Source organism: Drosophila grimshawi, unplaced genomic scaffold, assembly GCF_018153295.1.
Source record: "Drosophila grimshawi isolate 15287-2541.00 unplaced genomic scaffold, ASM1815329v1 contig_311, whole genome shotgun sequence".
Classification (NCBI taxonomy): Eukaryota; Metazoa; Arthropoda; class Insecta; order Diptera; family Drosophilidae; genus Drosophila; species Drosophila grimshawi.
In genome coordinates, this window is record NW_025063098.1 from 23,733,150 (window position 1) to 23,753,992 (window position 20,843).

Genomic DNA, 20,843 nt, shown 5'->3' on the forward strand with positions numbered 1-20,843 from the left:
CCGGTATGTATTCCATGCATGCTTTGAGCCAATAAAAAGAGAGGCATTATTACTATAACAAATGAAATAAAGCGGCTTAAAAATAACGCTTTTCACTTGACAAAATATAAATCATAAAAACTAGACCTTTGTTCCGAAATCATAAAATTGCAGTTCTCCAGCTATGCATAAAAGTACTTTACAACAAACTACATTACAAAATTCTTTTATGCCACAAATGCTTCAATATTTAAGGGTTAAAATGTGTAAATCCTGTTAATAAAAAGTATATCTTTATATTTCAGCTTTGGGTATGTGGAAAAGTGTCCAATCAAAGTTAAAAAAACCGTAGACATGATAATTAAATAATTATGTTATATATATATATGAACAGTCAGAGAATGTAAACATCGATTTTTATGGACTACTGCATAATAATGATCTGCATATTTGCACAATTGACAAATGCATTTGCAATTGTGTAAACCCTTTGACAACAGATGGCGCAAGGACTAATATCAGGCGGTAGGAGGCGAAAGCGTTAGAGTGCAGAATAGCGGGACAGTCAGAACAATAAGTACATAGTTAGCAGTTAAGCAAACTTTAAATTGACAAATACAAAGGCCCTTCACAAACAGACACACACACACACACGCACACACGAGCGGGCAGAAAGTGTAGATGATGGGCGCCACCTGCTGGCGAGGAGAGGAGGTAGAGTAGACTGCAACCAAAATGACAAGCGTACTTTTGATAGACTTGTTGACGACAAACACTGTCACTTGGCAGCTGTCAGTTACAGCCAAAGCGAACTTCTGTCTGTCTGTCTGTCTCTGTATGTGTGCTTGCGTGTTTGTGAGTGTGGGTGCGTGTGGGTGCGTGTTGGCGCCTGCTTGTTAACATGGCTATGCATGTGTGTGTGTGTGTGTGTGTGTGTGTGGAGGGCGCATACATGTGCGAGTATCGGACTTAGCCATGGGCAGAGCCGCAATTTCTGTTACAATTTTCTTTTTTTGGCTCGTTTTTTTCGCATAAATATATAATGGACTAAAATCAATATACATGATTTTTGGTCAATTGGCGCAAATATTTATGTGTAAAAAACACTCTCCGTGTACTATATATATATACTTTGTGGTTCAATCTTGGTAATTGCAATTACATGTTGTTTGTTGCAATTCATTTATTATGTTTTTAACGCACAATGTGACCGATATGAAAACAACAACAACTTCAAACACAAAATACAGCTACAAAATATACAACAACATTGCACTCACTTTGGTTTGTTTTCTTGTTTTGTTTTAGTTTTTTTATTACTTATTTATTTATTTACGCGCGCGTGTGAGAAGGAGACGATGACGAAATTTTTTGCGTATTTTTTGTGTGTTTCGGCAATTGTGCGACAAATTCGACAGCACGTCTAACTCGCAGTAGCGACGCTTACGTACTAACTTACGTATGCGAATTACGTGCTGGCCAACTAAAGCCGAAGAGCGCTGAGCCAAGCCGAGTGACGCGGCCACTGAAAGCGAAACTTAATCGTTGCAAGTTAATTGGGCAACAGTTGGAGCGAAGAGAGCGGATGAGAGTGAGAAAAAATTTAAAGCCGTTAGTTGTTGTAATGGAGAAGCAAAAGCATAACGAAAACAAGTTTTAAGCCTAATATTTACATTAAATGTATAATTTAAACAGCTGCTGGGCCCCACCAGCTGTATGTGAAAACAAGAACAAAGTAGTCACTTATTCGTCAGATATTTTAATAGATATTCCGGCTTTTTTTTTCAAAACAAAATCTATTTCAAAATGAGTACGTTGAATTTTACATTTATCAGTGTTGGTTAGAGTTGTTTGTTGATATCGCTATCGATAACGACTAGTATTTTTTGAGGTATTATTTGGTTACTCATCGCTCATATGTTTTCTATCGAGTTTTTGTTGTGCACTCAATAAAACAATTTGTGAAATTTCTGCAAATCTGACAATGAATATGATTTCAGATGCTCCAAATTGAAACAAATAATGCTTGTGTAATGCTAGAAAACATATCCTTGTGTGTCATCAAAATCGAAGTCGATTTGGAAGCTAGTGCAGGTAAATCAACTCGTCCCATGACAAAGGAATTTTTTGCGTTTATTTTTACTAAATCATTTTATTGTGTTTTTTGGCAGAACAAGAAGGAGCCGTCTCCGCGGAGCATCCGACCAATCCGCGTGTGCAGAAGGAGCGCGAAAGAGATCGAGGACTTCGCCAGACGCGCGACATCATCATCGAGACGTACACAAATCAACGTTGGAGCAGCGAACTGAAAACCGAAGACAACAACGACGAATCCTCCACAAAAATGAACTGGGCCGCCGCACTGCAGCAGCACGGCTCGAATAGTCCGACGGCGGGCAGCTCTCGCGAGACAACGCCGCGCGGCGGCGATGACTCACAAGTGACCGCCTCGAATTTTCCACAGGAAATCGGCTACTTTTCGGGCAATCCCATTGTGGAGGTGACCAAAGGCATTATACATCTGTACAAGAAAAAGTGAGTAAGTAGAACCATTGTCATCTACAACAAAGTAATATGTTTGTGCTTGCAGCGAGCGCAAGGCCATCAAGGAGGCACCCTCGAATCAGCTGTGTCTGCTGGCTGTGCCGGCGACCCTAAATTGCCACGATTTGCTGAACTTTATTGCGCCATGTCACGCCGAGATCAGGCATGTGCGCATCGTGCGCGACGGCAGTCCCAATCAGTTTATGGTGCTGCTGGAGTAAGTGCAGTAAATCCCGGCAAGGTTTAACATGATTTCTATGAACATTTTGTTCGTCTTCCTTTCCAGATTTCGCTCAAATGAGTCGGCGCTGGAGTTTTATAAATCATATAATGGCATTGCATACAACTCTTTGGAGCCGGATTCGCTGTGTCATGCCGTCTGGGTGTCGGAGGTGGAGCGTGGAGACAATGGCCTGCCGCCGCTGGGGCATACGGAGCTGCCGACATGTCCTGTCTGCCTGGAGCGCATGGACGAAAGCGTCGATGGCGTGCTGACCATACTCTGTAATCATGCCTTTCACGCCAGCTGCCTGATGAAGTGGGGCGATTCCACGTGCCCGGTGTGCCGTCATGTGCAAACCCCCGAGCTGATCGAGGACTCGGTGTGCATGGAGTGCGAAGGCACCGATTCCCTGTGGATCTGTTTGATCTGTGGCCACGTCGGCTGTGGGCGCTATCAGGGCGGCCATGCAGCCGCTCATTATCGTGCCACCAATCACACCTTTGCCATGCAGCTGGGCACCTCGAGCGTATGGGATTACGCTGGCGATAATTTCGTGCATCGCCTGTTCCAAAATAAATCCGATGGCAAGCTGGTTGCTTCACAAACCGAGAAGGATGAGCGCGAGGAGAAAATCGATTCCATGCAAATGGAGTTCACTTATCTGCTGACCTCGCAGCTGGACACACAGCGCAAATATTATGAGGAGCGCATGGAACGTTTGGAGCAGGAGTGGCAAACTTTTAAGGTGGATGCCAATGAGGCAAAAACGGAGATAACTGAGCTGCAGCAGCTGCAACAGAGCATGCAGAAGGAGAAGCTGAGTCTGGAACGTAAGCTGGCGCATCATGCAACCAAGTGAGTAATCACATAGCCCGCTGTGAGATAATCTTATTCAATTTTATTACTTTGCATCGGCAGAATGAAGGAGATGATAAAACAGCTGACGGAAGAGCGCGAGTTGTCCAAAGCCTTGCAGAACAATCAGTCGTCGTGGCATCAGAAATACAAGAATCTAGAGGTGCAGTACAATGAGTTCAAGCACAGTCACGACAAGGAGGTCACCGATCTCAAGGAGCAGCTGCGCGACGTCATGTTCTTTCTGGACACACAACAGAAGATGGCCAACACGGAGCTGTCGGGCTCCACCATCACCGGCGTTATGGACAAGGATCCGCCGAGCAGCTCGCGTCGCGGCAACCGTCGCAATAAATAGTCGTCTACAGTTTTTTATTTAAGAGTTTGCGTTCGAAATCGTTTCAAAATAAACTGGTCGCTGCATTTTAAAGCACATCTAAATAAATTCGAATTTATGTTGCAAGTAATCCTATGCCTAAAATGAACTAAATGTCTAGTTATGATCTGAGAATGCAACAACATCCAACAACAAGAAAAACTCTATATGTGATTTCCTTTGTGAAGCAAAATGCTATAACATATATATATTTATCCAATATGATTAAATGCTAATATATACTTATTTTCATATTCATTTGTAAGCATCTCTACTATCCGAGTGTATTGTGTATTGCTATTCATTAAAAATAAACCATAAACATTAATGTGTGTTGTGATAAATCGAATAAAGTTTGTGAAATATGCTCATCTTTTTTTAGACCATTGCAGTTGGTCAGAAAATAAGTCAGTGAAAAGTTCGGTGAATGTGCAAGAAAATATCGTGCTTATGATTTATAATCAACTGGAAGTCATTTGATTTTATGAAAGCTATTTGTCTGAATTGCATCCGTAGTACATCCATAAAAGCTATCGATAAAATACTAAGTTCTGGTAAAAAATATTTAAATAAACAAAAATGGAACTTATAAATCATACAGCTCAAAAATGAATCAATCGATTTATACAAAATACTAAAGAAATATTTAACTAAATGAATTCAAAACAATACCTAACAGAAAGCTTATAATTCAAGGGCAATCTTTGCCTACATCAGCTCTTCAATATAGTACTTTCATCGATTACCAAATCCTTAAAACATTTTGTCTTTAACCAGAGAACTTTGCTTAATACAAGAAAATCCGGAAAATATTCACTTTTAGAAACCAAATATGATTAGCATATTTCAAATGGATTTTAAATAATTTTAATATATTCTTGAATATGTAAACAAATTAATTTTTTTATAGAAGCAATTACTGTGCTTTAGGACAATCGGTGTCACAGTGATATGTTGGATCCGGCAGCTCCTTTGAGTGGACGTCTTCGGGATCCTCGAACAGATTTAGCTTCTTTTTAACCTCCTGCTCATTGTGCTCGACATTCATGAGATAGCCCGCGATGAATCCGTACATGTCCTGCGGCATATGAAGATGGAGCTGGGCGAATGCGGCCACCAGAGTCTTGCCCATCTTCTCCTTCATCTCTTTGGCAACGGCTTCGACTGCTTCCATACTTTTGCCCTGCGGCACCCATTCGTAGTCCTTGAAGCAACAGCACTCACAGTACACATTCGGATCGGAATCCTGCAGCAGTTTGAAGAAGGGCTGCAATTGGGATTCGCACTGCTTTAGATTGGCCACCTCTTTGACGAATCTCTTGTGCATCTCGCAAATATCACGCTCGCAGCGATGAATAACCTGCTGATCCTGTGACAGCGTTGCCGTGCGCTTAATGTAATCCACGGTGTTCTCGTGAAAGGATCGAAACTTGCACTTCTCCTCGCCGTAGGCCTGCAGGCACTGCCTGCCATACAGGATAATGCTGTCCCGTCGCATGCGTATCTCCTCGCAGCGTTTTGTATAGATGTGCTTCACCTCGTCCAGATCGATAATGCGCTTTGTATACTCGGTTAGATCCTCGTCCACATCACATAATTGATTCTTTCGCAAGTGTTTAGCCTTTACGTCGGCGCACTCCTCGTGGGCCTTCTCAATTTTTCGTAGCTCCTCCTTGAGCTCCAGCTGAATGTTTCTGAGTTCTGTGTTCAAACGCTTCACATCCTGATCGTTGCAGATTAGCGTGTTGAGCATCTCTTTCAGACAATTCTTGTGCGGATTGGGCAACTCATCCGGACAAGCAGTAAACATTTTGATTTTTGGAAAAAATAATATACGAGCAAGGAATAAGGGATGTAGATTATAAGATGAAATGATATATTTTTATGTGAATAGCAATAAGACAAAATTTTGCTCTGTATTTTTTCTTGACTGCTTTGATTTTTGAAAGGTAAAATGAAAAAGAAAGTAGGTCTGAGCAATGCTTATTACAAAATTTAACCAAGAATCAAAAATGAATTCAACATATTTGCTTATTAATTTCGAAAGCTGATTCGGTTGCGATTCTTTATTACCGGTTTGACTAGAAACCGAATCTTCACTTAAATTAAATATGATGGCAAAGACAGTGGTCGCTTGATAATTCAAATTTGACGTTTCAACGATGTGAATAAGTTTAGCCAACAAAAAAATACATTTAAAAATATATTAAATCGATTTTACTGCTTTTAATGTAATTGATTGATTGGACACTGCCATAGACTATGGTTGTCATGAACTCAAAATAGTTTAAAAAGAAGAAACACTAAAAAATATTGTCTTTATTATAAATATCTAGTGTGTTAAAATTACGACCATTATTTTCGGATTTCCGAGTGACTACTGTATTTATAAAACAAAGCACAAGAATTAGTCTCTAACAAAGTTTTTAATGGCCGTATTTTCCCCTGCCCTTCCGCTCAGCATCCATCAACTGGTATTCAATCAATCATTTATTGTAATTAATTTATTTTTTTCTTTTTTGGTATGCTTGCCAGCAATTTTAGCTGTCGTTTGTCCATTTTGCTTACAAGCGCAACTTTAAACGCGCTGATTTTTTAATCTATTGAAGCGCAGCTCTCTTCACTCTCCCCTCCACTCCTAAAGATGCCCTGCTCTGCAGACCCCTCACAAAATATGAACCCGTCAAAAATTAAGTTTGGCACAAGTTAACCAGTTTGGTGTGAGGTCAGTCAGATCGATTTGTTTATATGCATGTCTGTCCATCTCCAGTCAATTCCCGGGTCGTCAGGTTGCTTCATCTGGGGTCTGTAATTATTTAAAATTAATTAATTTTAATCATAAAAATACAGCTGTTTGATACGAACATTCGCAGCTTTGTGCATACTTATTAAATGTTTGTATTTTGTCAATTTTTAGCGACTGTATAATTTTTGCATATTTTATTTTTGACTTTGCTAATTAATTTAATAGAGTTTGATGGATTTTTATATTGTTATCTCTTGATGTCATATTGTCTGATTGTTTCTGCTAGATGACTTTGGAATGCTTGTATACAACAAGCCTTGTATGTTGTCACATTGAGTCTCTAGATGACTTTGGAAACTTTTTATATAAAAAGGGCACATCTATTAATCTAAATCGTTTGGAGCCCCGTTAAAATTGAAAAAAAAATACAAAATTGTGTATAAGAAAAGTTAGAGATCTTCTTATAATTAATAATACTTCATCCATCTTCTTTATTGTAAAACAAAGATAGTAGAATCTGTTCATCTGCTTTCTCAATGAATGATGTTTTAAAAATAATCTAAAGCGGGTCTTCGTCAGTCCCAATTTAAAGTCAGTCCAATTAGACCAACCAAATAATATATTTTATTTAAATTAAGAATAGACTATATTCTCGATATAATATTGCGCAAAAAATAACCTAAAATATATCAAAATAGAGTCTCCGTATGTTAAACGCAAAGCATTTTTATCATTGAATATTTTTTTATCTAAATAAAATTAAGATAAATTCTGTGACTTTTAAAACATAAAATTAACACTGATGTTTACAACTAAAAGCTTTGATTTATTACAATCAATTTAACTATTAAAAGTTTAAATATGCTTGCAGGCTCCAAGTCAAGTTTTCTTTTTTTTTTAAGATTTAAAGTTCATAATTCTCTCAGTCTGAATTATGAGTTCCAGTTTACATTTCTTTAAATTTGTTAAAAACTCATCATTTTCTCTATCCGAAAAAAATGGTGAGTAAAGCGCAGCTGCTTCGTTTTATTTTATTTGCCGTCCTTGGAGATGGAAATAAATTATAATAATTAGAATTATTGAACATGACTAATGAACAAATATTGATTTAAAACTTTTACAATGCGCACAAAACATTCACAAAGACTGAATATGTAAAATAGATAAACAAATAGCAACCCAATGCGTTTTCAAAAGGAGGACACAAGCCGCACAATATTCCTTTCTTATCCCCGGATAGCTTTGTCCACAGCCTGCGGCTGACTCCTTGCGTTGATTTGCATAGATGTCCTACCTACAAGCTAAAAAGGTTACGTGGCAGATGACTCAGTCAGGCAGCGATCTAGAAAAATATTAAGCAAATTCGTAATGGAAACTTGTTGTAAGAATTCGATTTAGTATATTAAATGGATGCGGGCTGCTTTTAATTAAAGCATGTAATGGATTCGACTTTGACTCGACTGACATTTTATATGGGCCTTTGCAACGCATTAAGAAAATATTTGAATAATTTGCGTATTTTTCTATTTGAAAGAACATTTTTTTTCTTTTTTTTTTATAGGAGAAATGAAAAATGATGCTGACCCTGACGCACCCTTGACAAAAGGACTTGATCAAATATGCAAATGGGCTGGAGGAGCGGACGCTCGTTGAGCAAACGGGATGCACAGATATCCTGGGCGAGGATTACGCTGTTCAACCCTTCTTCTGCAGCCGCGTCCGATCCGCGAACGTGTCGTGCATAAATTAAGCGCTTTTTATCCTATTGTGTGCTCACCCTTTTGCTGAGCTGCTTCTTAAGCATTTCTTAGCGCGTCCGCATGGAAATGAGGCAAAAAAATCCGGATTTTTTTTGTAGCTGTCTTCCTTATGCGTGTGTGTGTGTGTGTGAGACGTTCATCTATTATCCTTGATCGTCACCCAGACCTGTGGGTAGTCTTAGCCCTGAGACTTGAACGTAGAAAAAAAAGAAAGAAAAAAAATCGTGAGAAAATTTCCAGCGCCAAATATTCAAATGAGCTTCTAAAGGCCGCCCGTTGCATACTTTTTTGGATGAACGTTTTTTTTTTTTCGCTGTCCTCGCTTAAAAAAAATCATCAGGCTGCGAGCGCATCCTTGCTGCATGAGCCTTTTATTCAGCTCGTCAATTTTTTTAACCCATTTTTTTAAGGTTGCATTTTTTATGCTTGACTACAAAAAAAAAGTCGTTTATAATTGGGTCTCGTTTTTTAGCGCGGGTTTTTTTTTCCACAGGAGACCTTTTGTACATATGTTAAAATGCTGTGTGACAAGTTTTTTTTACATTTTATTTGGGCTTGTGAATGAGTATTGTTAATTCGTTACTGTAAATTTTTAGATTCTGACGTTTTTTTTCTTGTGGAGTCTTTAAACCTTTTTACAATAGAATTTTTTTTTATATTTATACGTTTTTTTTTTGCCCCAAAGGATAGCGTGAAAATGTTAATTAAATTTATGTTAGTGCGTCATTTTTGTTGCTTTCAAAACAGGATTACAAATTGCGTAGTTTTCCTTCGAGTTAGATGAACACGTGCTTTGGATTGTGTTTTTAAGTGGCTCTCTAAAGGGATATGTTTGTTAAAAAAAATGTCGCTGGTTAAATGGGTTTTATTGTTTTTGTAAATATTTGCATATTGTCCAAAGTAAGGGTAAAATTAAAAAAAATTATGAGTTTTTAAAAATTAATGAGAAGTACTTTTGAAAAGTTCACGCTACTCTTTAGTGAAAATATAATAAATAAAAAAATAGCAATAATAATTTAAGACAAATTTTTAATTCAAATTTGATCAAGTCTTTTAAAGGCTATGCAGTTTCATATTTTACAAAATTCATTTATTGTTGAGTAAAGAGTTAAAGAGCGTATAAGAGTAAGTATAAGAAAAATTATTCAAATCTTCAAATTATCTTCTTTTTAAATGATATTAGTTATGGAGCGTTGATTACAATAATTTGAAACAATTTGCATACATTATTAATAAATACGCTCACCTTAAAAATGAGTTGAAATTTGACAAATCAACTTTATGAGACTGGGAATGGAGCAATAAATTAAATTCTTTTTTATACTCAAAAATATGTAATTAAGTGTTTTGCTTTCTCGCAATCTGCTATGTGTATGTTAAATGTGCAAAAAACTGAGTTAAAAGTTAAATTTATGTTTGTATTCGTATCATAAATAGTTTACTTTAATGCCACTCAGCTTATTTATTCGCAAGAGAACGTCAGAGCCTACAAGATATCGTCAGTCAGCGATCAGCGTCAATAAAGTGCTAATCGATGCGAATTAACATCAAACCCATAATTAAACGTCTACAAATTTGGCAATTTGACAAAATATAGAAAAGCATCAATAACATACCAATCGAAAAGATAATCAGTTGGGGGAAACTCTATGCCAATAAACTCCGCACAATGCCACAAAAAAAAACCTCAGCAATTAAACCCATTGTGTAGACAAGGTGCATTCGAAATCGGAAGGCAAACACAAAGTGTGCAAAAACCGAATCAAAATGGAAGGGTGCAAAATATAATAATAGACGAAAATCGCATCAAATTTCACAATATCGCACCTTATTAGAATCGAACAATGCGCTGAATGGCGAAGCTACAAATGGAGATGAGGCCAACAAAGGTATTCGTGAAACCAATATGCAAAAATTGCTAAAGAATGGAAGATCGCTAAATGCCGCCAGTTGTGGTAGTAGAATGACAACAAAAAAGGCGCACACAGCCAACAAGAAGTTATGGGAAAAACATACACACCTCTCCTCTGAAAACTGAACCGAGCTAATCGGAACACCCCACTCAATACATATTGTGCGCATTGTGTAATAATTTCATAAATAGTTTATCCATAAGAATCGCTGAATGGCGACTAAATGCTTTTGCGAAAATGCACGGGTTACATTTTACACGCATATAGTCAGAAAAAAAAAGGGCTTCACACGCCGCAGCATCGAACCAGAGTCCCTTTTCTTATGCTAAACTCACATCTGAAGGCGTTTTGTGATCTGAGGGGTTGTGCAACCCCCGAGCACCCCTGAGTGAATACCCACTCGGATCATCATCGGCCCAAGCAATTCTGTGTGTTTTGATTATGTCTGGAGTTTAGAAACCATAAATCTATTGATGGCATTGATGCCGCCTTTCTACAGCATCAAATTATCTTTTGGCATTGAAATCACACATACAGCATATTTAAATCATTGTAATTTTCATTTGCATATTGCCTTAGGACACAAAGATGCGCTGGAGGGCGACTCTTGTGACCATAAGTTGGTATTTTTCTTCTTTCTTTTTTTTTTGTTAACAATTTGGAAGTTTAGAAGTAGGGTTTTCGTATATTCCTTTACTTGCTTAATAAGAAAAGATTAACATTTTTAATAAAATCCTTTCTTTATTTACTAGCGTTTATATTAGCAAGTTCTTTAATTTCTATAAATTTTCTTTATAACATCTTTTTACATGCTGCTTTCACTTACTTTTTATACTCAATTCATTTTACTTTTTTATGGGACTTCTTCCTGCTTCTTGTATTTCCCAGCTAGTATCCCTTTTTTACTGCAGTTTAATGTCTCTGCCTCTAGGCAGATGCCTCTCATTTTTTGTCAACTTACTTTCCAATGTGACCTCAGGCATTGCATTCTAATTATCATATCGATCATGCCAGTGGCTCAAAAACAAAAAAAGTGACAGTGAGCGTAAGGATCCTGTGCCAGGATAGATGCTCAGCTACACATACATATTTTTTTTTTCTCATAGTTAACATAACAAAGGCTGATGATGCACACAGAAGAAAAGTAAAGAGGAACAGCTTCGTGATGATTTCAGCACCCAACATGACATGACAGTCCAAACCCGAATCTGACAAAGGGCCACCCCAGAAACTGTGAGATCAGGTAAACAAAGATAGCAGAGCCAAACAATCCCATGATCATTAGTGCATTTATAATAACGTATATTGATATGCTAATCAATGACTAAGCAGTCGCATATTCAAACTTATCTACGACCCAAGTCGAATGCTTCGCTGCGTTTATGATCGATGCGATCTCAAGGTAGTAGCAGCAAAAATCAAATAATTTATCAATTAAATTATTGGCAAACATTGCGTAGCGCCCTCGATATAAAGAGATCTCACTTCAGCAGCTAAAGAGAGAGATAGAGAAAGTGAGATAGGGTTGCATAAACAATTGGCAAATTTCCCTTTCTACTACCACATTGGCACAATGGCCAAAAACTGCCAAATGATCGATTATCAATCGGTATTATTGTCTTTGTCTGACGATCTTTGTTTCGGTTTTGGCGAAGTTGTGCTCTGCGGTGTGTTGCCAATTCTGTCGGTTCGCTCTTTTGTGTGCCGATCTTTGACGGGTTTAGCGATGATTTGTTGGTTTATTGCCAGCAATCCTTAAAGTAGGGTTGTTGTGTTGCAAAAAAAAAGCAGAAAAAAGGATGCTAAGGATCGCTGAGGATCACTCGTGCCGAAATGCTTCACAAATATCCTTAAATTTCATTGTTTTCATTGCAAGGCCTTGTTGACAAACAGACAATTGCCGAAACCCTTTTAGGTCCTTTTGCAATTTTAAGTTGTGCGTTTCATTGACTCCTTGTGGGTGCCCATTGTTTCCATTCAATTGCCAGAGGATGTTCGGCCGTTTACCCAAATTTAACGACCCCATCAGAGAAGCTTACTTTTATGGGCCCTATTAAAATATCATAAAATTCGTTGTTTCGCTCATTTTATTGCATGTTTGTTTTTATTTGCCCGTCTTTATATATGTTTAACACAATTTGCTGTTATTAATAATGGTATTCAAACGCTCGCAACAGACGCTGACTCAAAACACCTGTTAAGAATTTGGAACTGGTTTTTGATGGTTTAGCGGTTTTTCTTTTCTTTTTTTATTTATTCTTTTTTTTGTTGTTGCTGTACGGATTTACTTTTTGTTTTTGCTTATTAATTTGGCATGAAATTAATTTATTGTGAAATGTGTAGTTGCTTGTATAAAATGCATATATATATACTTATTTATAAATTAAGCTTAATATAAGCATTATAGATAATTAGTAGACTTGTTTTCCATATCTCTTATATATTCACAAAACTTATATAAACATATAAATTGCCTAATTTTTCTTCCATTCTATTTTACAATTAAAGCCAGCTATGCTCGGCAAGCAAAATCTCAAAGTTTTTAAGCTCGAGAACCTTTTGATGTACTCATTTTTGAAGTGGACACTTCTATCCATAAGTAGAAATTCGTGATGTGCTTAGTAGACTTTAAAAGCAGATGATTGTAGCTACGAAAAAAAAGACTTCATATACATGAGCCAAATATGAAAAATAAATATAAAACCGCTTTCTTTGGGGTGCAGAATTCGAAATACCCTCCCAGATTGTGAATATTACACAGTAAAATATATCAAATCTAGAAGTTAGATATAACAATCATTCAGATATAATAACCATAAATTGATAATAAATGATAATATTAAAACATCAGAATTATATTTACTAAATCAAGAGATATGCCCCTTTTAAAGAGTATCTCATTAGGTGAGTAACACAAAAGCCAAAACAAAACAAAAAAACGAATATTAATTTTCATGAATTTTACTGCATTATTAATTCGCACATCCGTTTCAAAGTTTGTGCTACTCGTATAGTGTAATATCTAAATTTAACTTAATGGCACTGGTCACATATCCAAATTATTCTTAATCAAGCAAATCCATCAATAATCTTCAACTGCGACAGCGAGCAGCAACAGCAGCTGTTCCCAATTAAGATTGGTGTTTGAATACATCTTGGTGTCGGTTGAACTGAGGGATAGAATCGCTGCCTGGATGCATTCCTAAGTACATAAATCTCCTGTGTCGCCTTCTGCATATTCAATACGAAGGACTTTTTCTACGTGTCCTTTTGATCAACATAAGCGGATTACGTGCACTTTTTCTACATCGTTGCATCTTTTGATTCTTCAACGGTGATAAAATGTGTGTCCTGCGGTTGCCAAATTATTTAGAAACAGTCGACAAAAATGCATTAAGAATCCATAGTGTAATACTTTATAAATATTTTCCAATTTTTATTCATTATTTTTTTATTTTATTTTTATACATTGTTTTGCTTTAAATAAACTTCGGCCGTCAACTCTGCTTCCAAGTCGCATAAATATATAAAAAGTCCTTATTCAATATTGATACGAGTTTTTAGCTTAATTTAATTAGATACAAATTTGATGATTGTATTAACTACGTTGATACGTTGACTTGTACGTATGTACAATTGTGTGTGTATACAGAACTATCGCAGTACTTTGTACGGCACCTATGATACTCTATATTATAGGTTGTTGTACAGACTTAAGATGCATAATATGTGACCAAAAACTGTAAACCACACAAAATATCAAGTGGTTTAGAGCTTTTTTTCTCGTGATTTATCCTCCCATTGTAAATATTGCTTAAAAGTTATAGATTTGTGTTAAAAGCTAAATTGAAAAGTCCTGAGTTGTGTTTGGATAAACATAGTCCAAACGGAGGCTGCGGTGTATAGAGCTGCTGTCAATACCTGGTTTAACTATGGTCTTTTTTGTTTCGTGTGAGGCAGTGCTGAGAGGGTTAATGGAATTTGTGAAAATGCATCAATGTAGCACAGCACAGTATTTTGGCATCATAATCAGGTTGCACACTTTGCTATGCTGTGCTACATCAAGGATGGCAAGTAACCAAATCGTTGACAGTACATCGCATTTAGCCTCGTCCTAAACTAAAGCTAACTTACTAGCAAACTTAAGCCTATTGTTGTCATCGTAGCTGTTGCTCTTTTGGCTGCCTTTTGTGGGCGGCAGTGGCCCGATACTATTGCGCCTTTTCCTTGGACATGGCACTGAGGCCGAGCGCCAAATGATCGCTGGGAATGAGCCCAGCCCCGGGCTGATGGGCATAGTTGCGAATCTGATGCAGCGAGATTAGTTGCGTGGGAAACGCTGCAGCGGCGGCAGCGGCATTCTGCTGGTAAAGATAAGCGGCGGTAGCTGAAGGCGGCCCACGATGCTGCTGTAGATGCGAAGGGGGCGGGCCAACGCTCGCACTCAGCGGTGTAAAGGCAGAGGAGCCGGGTCCGGGTGAATGCGAATGGGCCGCCTGCTGTTGTTGCTGCTGCTGGTGTTGTTGTTGCTGCTGCTGCTGTTGTTGTTGCTGCTGCTGCTGCTGGAGATGATGTTGTGGAGTGGTTTGACGCAACACCAAATCCTCACCGGCCTCATCGTGCGGACTATGCGAATGACCAGGCGTTTCGCCACCGCCGTTGGCCAAGCGCTGATGATGCTGCTGCAGCAGCTCCTGCTGCTGATGTTGCTGCTGCTGATGCTGCTGGAGTGTTGCAAAGTTGGCATACGTGGTGCCGTTAGCCTGCGGCAGCTGCTGTTGTATAGCCTCCGCTAGAGTGGCGGCGGCGCTATCCGCGCCCATTTTAGCCCAATACACGGCATTGGCATCGCTCATGGCCTGACGCTGCAGATTCAGTCCAATGCCGCCGGCGGGCACATGCTGCTGCAGATTGGCAACGGCTGGTGCCGTGTGTCGTTGCTGCTGTTTTTCCGCCTTCTCGGCGTGCTTCTGCAGATGCTTTTGGAGATAGGTCTCCTGCGTGTAGGACTTGCCGCACAGCTGACAGATGTGCGTCTTCAGATGCTTCGAGTCCTTGTGCTTGGGTATGTGCTCGAGCAGCGTCACCTCATCGCCAAAGCACTTGTAGCACGAGTTGCATTTGAAGGGTTTGTCCGTCTGATGGCATCGCGAATGCGACTGCAAATTCGACAGCTGTGAGAAGGCCTTGGGGCAGCCGGCATGCCGGCACTTGTACGGCTTATCGCCCGTATGGGTGCGTATGTGCTGCTGTAGGTGCGACAATTGGGTGAACTTGCGCTGACAGATCTCGCAGCGGTACGGCTTGATGCCCAAATGGATGCGAGTGTGCTGCGACAGATACGATGAGTTGGCAAACGATTTGCTGCATGATCCGCACTTGTACGGCTTTGTCTGTTCCCCCTGGCGCTGATCCTCCGGCGATGAGCCGTTGCTGCCATTGCTGCCCTGCTGACGCGATGGCGATCGACTCGGATCATACTGGAATGATGTGAATTAATAGAACTGCAATTAGTATTTTGTTGTTTCATTTAACTTTAAATTGTTTACCTACATTTAACTAATAACAGCTATTAATTTGGATTTCGGGATAGAGATTGAAAAGAATGACGCCATCGACAACACAATTTATTATGCAGTGATCGCTTATATAGTTTTCAGTTTCAGTTTTAATTAATTTTCCGATCCAGTTTCAAGCTTATAAAATAATATCTATATATACAACTGTTTTATATTCATTTCAAATTTGTATAGCTAATAAGTCAGTAATAAAAACTTTGACCGTTTAAAAGTATTGTTAAACAAAACATACAAAGCCCAAAATGTTTTGAGTTTTTTGGGTTACAAAAATCCTGTACTCAAAAGACTACAAATAAAGTATTTTTTACATGTAAAATTAAATATTCCAATTTATAACTCCTTATACATATACTTTTGGAGGAAGGTATTCACTCTCTAAAATAATTTGTAATTTGTTCTTTGGAAAAATTATATTGAAAATATCGAGTCTAGTTTCCGGAAGTATTTAGCTTTGATAACTGAATGAAATGAGAAGAACTTGGAAAAATAATGGACTATACATTTGATATCCATAAAAATAGTTGTAGTTCTATTACAATTTCAAAAATATATCATAGCCCAGATAGATTAATAGACTGATTTCAAATTTGATATAATCTTATACTCCTTAGAGAGGCGTACTCACTTTCTGCTCCTGCTGCTCGCTGAGCTGTGTCGGCGTTGGTGGCGAACTGGGCGCACTATAGTTGCCCTTTAGCTGCGGCTGATGATGCAACTGCTGCTGCTGCTGTTGCGGCTGCTGAGATTGCTGTTGCTGCTGCTGCTGCTGTTGCTGTTGGTCGGGATCATGCTGATGCGTTGGCTGATGCTGTTCGACAAGTATTTGCTGCTGCTGGACGAGACCGTTCTTCAGGGAGTAGTCCAGACGCTCAACGTTCTGGCGGAACTCGCTGATGTTGAAGGGCTTGTAATCGTGGACCAGCTGCGCAGTGCGCAGATCCGCCTGCGTCAGATGGCTGAGTGTGCGCAGCTGGTCGATGGAACGATGCAGATAATCGCCACCAGCGCCGAGGGCAGCGCCGTTTGGCGTTGTAGGCAGCTCGGCCATAAGCGGCTGCCCGCCCAGGTTCAGCGGTCGATAGGCGATAGTCCGTGCGTCCAGATTGCTGCCTTCTTTCGACCACTAGTTATATATGAGTATATACGGTGGTAAGCGGCAGGCAGCAAGCGGGAGAGCAGGCAGCGGAACCGAGCTGTGCAACGATCGTGGCTAAAATGAGTGCGATTGACGTGCTTTTTTGGTGCTCCAAGTGTCAATTTACTTGGCCCAGCAGCGGCTTACACAACTTCTTCTTCTGCTGTCTTTTTTTTTTTTTTCTTTTTTCTTTTAATGACAGTTTGTGCTGAAAATACAGAAATATTGTAATTGTTATTTAGGCTTCCGTCGCTTTGGGCGCAAATTTCTGTAGAGTCGACAGAACTTATAAACTACTTTTTCCATTTGCTTTCGATTTTTTTAAAACATATTCATACATACATAAATGTATAAAATTATTTTTTCTACTTTTTGTACATACATTTCAGCATTTTAACATAAATGTGCATGAATTAATTAATTGTTTATGAATTAAACGTGCAATAAGTAAAACAAAAGTCGTTGCAAGCAAAGCAACAAAAAACTCAAGAATTGCACTAAAAAACAATGCCAAAAAAAAACACAAATAAAAAAATAAAAAAGGCGCTTATGAGCAGCAAAAAAAAAGTCGATGTGACAACACAACATTTTAATTAAATAAAAAAAAAATTACCTCTGCTTTTTTTCTTTTAAAATTTGTATGCAATTTATCAAGCGAAACTTGAGGCAAGCTGAGGAGCGAGCAGAGTGGAGCAGAGCGAGAAAGGCCAGCAGAGAATCAGGGGCGCCAGAGGAACGTGTCAATCACCTCGAATCGAAGAACAAAACTAAACGAAAATGGGGCAACTTGCTAATCTGCCAGATGAACCTTAAAATATACTGAGGAATGAAAACATGGCTACATGTATATACGGATCGGATTAGGAATTCATTTAAGAACTGAGTGGAAACAGAAATTGCTACATTTTATGTTACGAGTAAAATTAAATAATCCGTTAAAATTGAATGGACAGAATTTGGAAACTGCAAGGAAGCAGATTCTAATCATATTTGAACTACCTTTACATCGGAAGTAAGAAATATGAAAGCCGACATAGTTAATAGTTAAATTTAAAAAAAAATCTAATTGATATGCAGAGTCAACTGGAATCACACCGATTCAATAAAATACTATCATTATTCAATAAATCTTGACTTGTGAATAGCTCAACAAATTTGAAGTGTCATCCTATTAGCGTTAGTACAAATAATGAAATACAAAAAAAAAGAGAGGTTTGGGATAACTAAAATGGATAGATCTCTTTTTTGCTTTTTAGTACATAGAATATAGAAACCACTAAAATTTAACCCCTACAGTCCACAAATAATGCAATTCTAATTATTATAGATGATGTGTAATATTTTCTGCTCGAAATCGTATTTAAATTGCCATTATAACAACTTATATCATTTGGTATAAATTTTAATGAATCAATATTGGGCGTCATTAGCACTTAAATGGTTTGTTTTTATTTTATGGACAGTAAATCTATTGACAGTATTTCTATTTAGTGTCAAACGAATATCAAAGCAGAGATAAGAGTTGATAATACAAATGAAAAGGTAAAAGTGTAGGTTTGTTTGTAAATGATAAAATGTCATATCTATGTAAATGCATACAAGATATGTTCGATGTATATAGTTTTATAGTTTTAAAGCCTACATAAAATAACCAAAAAAAATTATCTGCATAATAAATGTATGTACGTGTGGAGTTTATCGACATAAATGTTGGTTTTATTCAGCATTATCTTTTAGGCACATTCTCAATACTTTCCCACTATTTATCCAAATACATTTATATATCTGTGTGTGTGTGTGTGTGCTCTCACTCGATAGCTTTATAATCCTTTGAGGGCAACGAAACTCACTGCTGACCCACAAACGAAAAAAATAAAGAAAAAAGAAACAAAACAGCAAGAGAATGAGTGAGAATTTGTAAACAAATACCTGTCACAGGTGTCTGTCTGCGGTGTTTCTCGATTTTTTACGTATGTTTTCATTATCAGTTTTTCCTACTCTTTGTTATTTATTTATTAGGAGTAAAAAAATTGAACACAGAAATCAATAATAAAAAAAAAACAAACCAAATTGGCGCGCGCCGCGTCGCAGCGGAGAATAAAACAAAATTGAGTTATTAGACACAGTGAGAGAGGGAGATAGACTGTGAGGGAGAGTGACCGGAGAGTGAGTGGTACACACGCACACGCACACACACACACACACATTAACGCATTGCGTAGCTGTGTTTTTTGTTGTTGTCGCTGCTGCTGCTGCGCAGTTGACGTCAGAAGCAAATTTGTTTTTTTTGTGTGTGTTTGGTTTGGTTTTTTCTTAAAACATTTTTTTATAGCTCGCTGGTCAAAAGAACCGGTTGTTGTTGTTGTTGTTGTTGTTGCGGCGGCTGCTGACGTCGGTCCGTCAGCAAGGGCAGCGGGGAGAAGGGGACAAAAACGCAGGATGCTCTGACAGCTTGTTGAGTGTGCAAAAGAGTGTATAAATAATTGTAAATAAAAAAAATAAATAAAAAAAAATGATAATTCCAGTTGTGTCGATGAGATATAAATGTAAAACGCAAATGAGACTGTCAGTTGAAGTTAATTTTCATATTTATTGAAAGTAGCGTCAAACAAATAAACACACTAATAAAACACTCATACACACACATACAAATACATATGTTGGTACTCATGTTGTACAAGTAAAGACGGGAATCACTCGGCCGGCCCCAAAAGCATGCCAACGCCAACGTTGCTCTGTTCAGAAGCATACACATGTACATACATAAAAAATGGTATACACAAAAAAAATTCACTGAGCACACAAACACACTAGCACACACACACACACACTAGCACACATAAAGTACAAAAAACGAATCAACGAAAATTAATTGAGCGCAAGCAACGACCGCAGCTGAGCAGCACATCTATCGGGAGAGAGCGAGTGAGTGAGCAACATAAACAAATGAAGAGCCGGACAGAAGCATGCTACAACAAAAAAAAGAAAGAAAAAAAGAGTAACCAAATACAAACATGTAGTGCAAAGCAAATAAACGACAAAAGGCTAGCGGGGGCGACATGTGCAAAATACAAGAAAAAAAATTCTGCGAGAGTAAAAAACAGTGGAGATAAAAAAAGACGACACACAAACCAAACCGCCACCGAATGAATGGCACATAAAGAAGTCAAGCAATGACCAGGGACGAGTGGTGGTGGGTAAATATTGCCAGTCGTCGTCGGTGCACACTGTGGCAATTTTGTTTGAAATTGTCAGTTTATTGATTTCGATTTAAGTTCGGAAGTAATTTAACTATGCAAACAAAATGTGTAATATAAAGATTCCTTTAATTTCCATAGACTTATTTCTTTGGTGTATTAAGTTTTTTGATTGCAACTTAATAAATAAAGAAAAAGATAGGAAGCTAATAATTCAGAATATCATAAATAGCTACCATTAGTTTTGATAAATGGCATTATTGACTTTCACATTTCCCAGTTAATATTTGACCACTGTTAGCGGGTGCAAAAAACTATTTGCCCAATAAAGTACAAATAAAACATACTTTGAAGTACCAACCAATTATAAATAGCTCTTGTTATTATTGTCGTGTGCTTTGTTTTGTTGGCTTTCTGTGCGCTGTCCTTTTCTATTTTGCGTAGTAGTAAAAGTAAAAGCACGTGTTCTGTGACCTATTATGATCGTGGGGAGGATGGAGGGGGTAGATGGTGTTCAAATTTTCGCTTCAACTCCT

At 38.1% G+C, this 20,843-nt stretch overlaps 3 protein-coding genes across 3 annotated transcripts; 1 reads left to right on the forward strand and 2 right to left on the reverse strand.

The window, feature by feature from the left end:
* The first annotated feature begins 1,913 nt into the window (after positions 1-1,913).
* Positions 1,914-4,305, forward strand: LOC6568265 (BRCA1-associated protein). Its single transcript, XM_001994628.3, has 5 exons — positions 1,914-2,073; positions 2,151-2,514; positions 2,570-2,740; positions 2,810-3,601; positions 3,665-4,305. Exons 1-5 carry the CDS (start codon positions 1,980-1,982, stop codon positions 3,957-3,959), a joined length of 1,716 nt encoding a protein of 571 aa, XP_001994664.2. The 5' UTR covers positions 1,914-1,979; the 3' UTR covers positions 3,960-4,305.
* A 534-nt stretch (positions 4,306-4,839) lies between these two features.
* LOC6568264 lies at positions 4,840-5,825 on the reverse strand. The gene has a single exon (XM_001994627.3). It carries the CDS (start codon positions 5,785-5,787, stop codon positions 4,894-4,896), a length of 894 nt encoding a protein of 297 aa, XP_001994663.1. The 5' UTR covers positions 5,788-5,825; the 3' UTR covers positions 4,840-4,893.
* An 8,005-nt stretch (positions 5,826-13,830) lies between these two features.
* Positions 13,831-17,310, reverse strand: LOC6568263 (zinc finger protein squeeze). The gene is made up of 2 exons (XM_001994626.3): positions 16,601-17,310; positions 13,831-15,876 (listed from the first exon to the last, which is right to left on the reverse strand). Exons 1-2 carry the CDS (start codon positions 17,021-17,023, stop codon positions 14,608-14,610), a joined length of 1,692 nt encoding a protein of 563 aa, XP_001994662.1. The 5' UTR covers positions 17,024-17,310; the 3' UTR covers positions 13,831-14,607.
* Between the last annotated feature and the right edge of the window lie 3,533 nt (positions 17,311-20,843).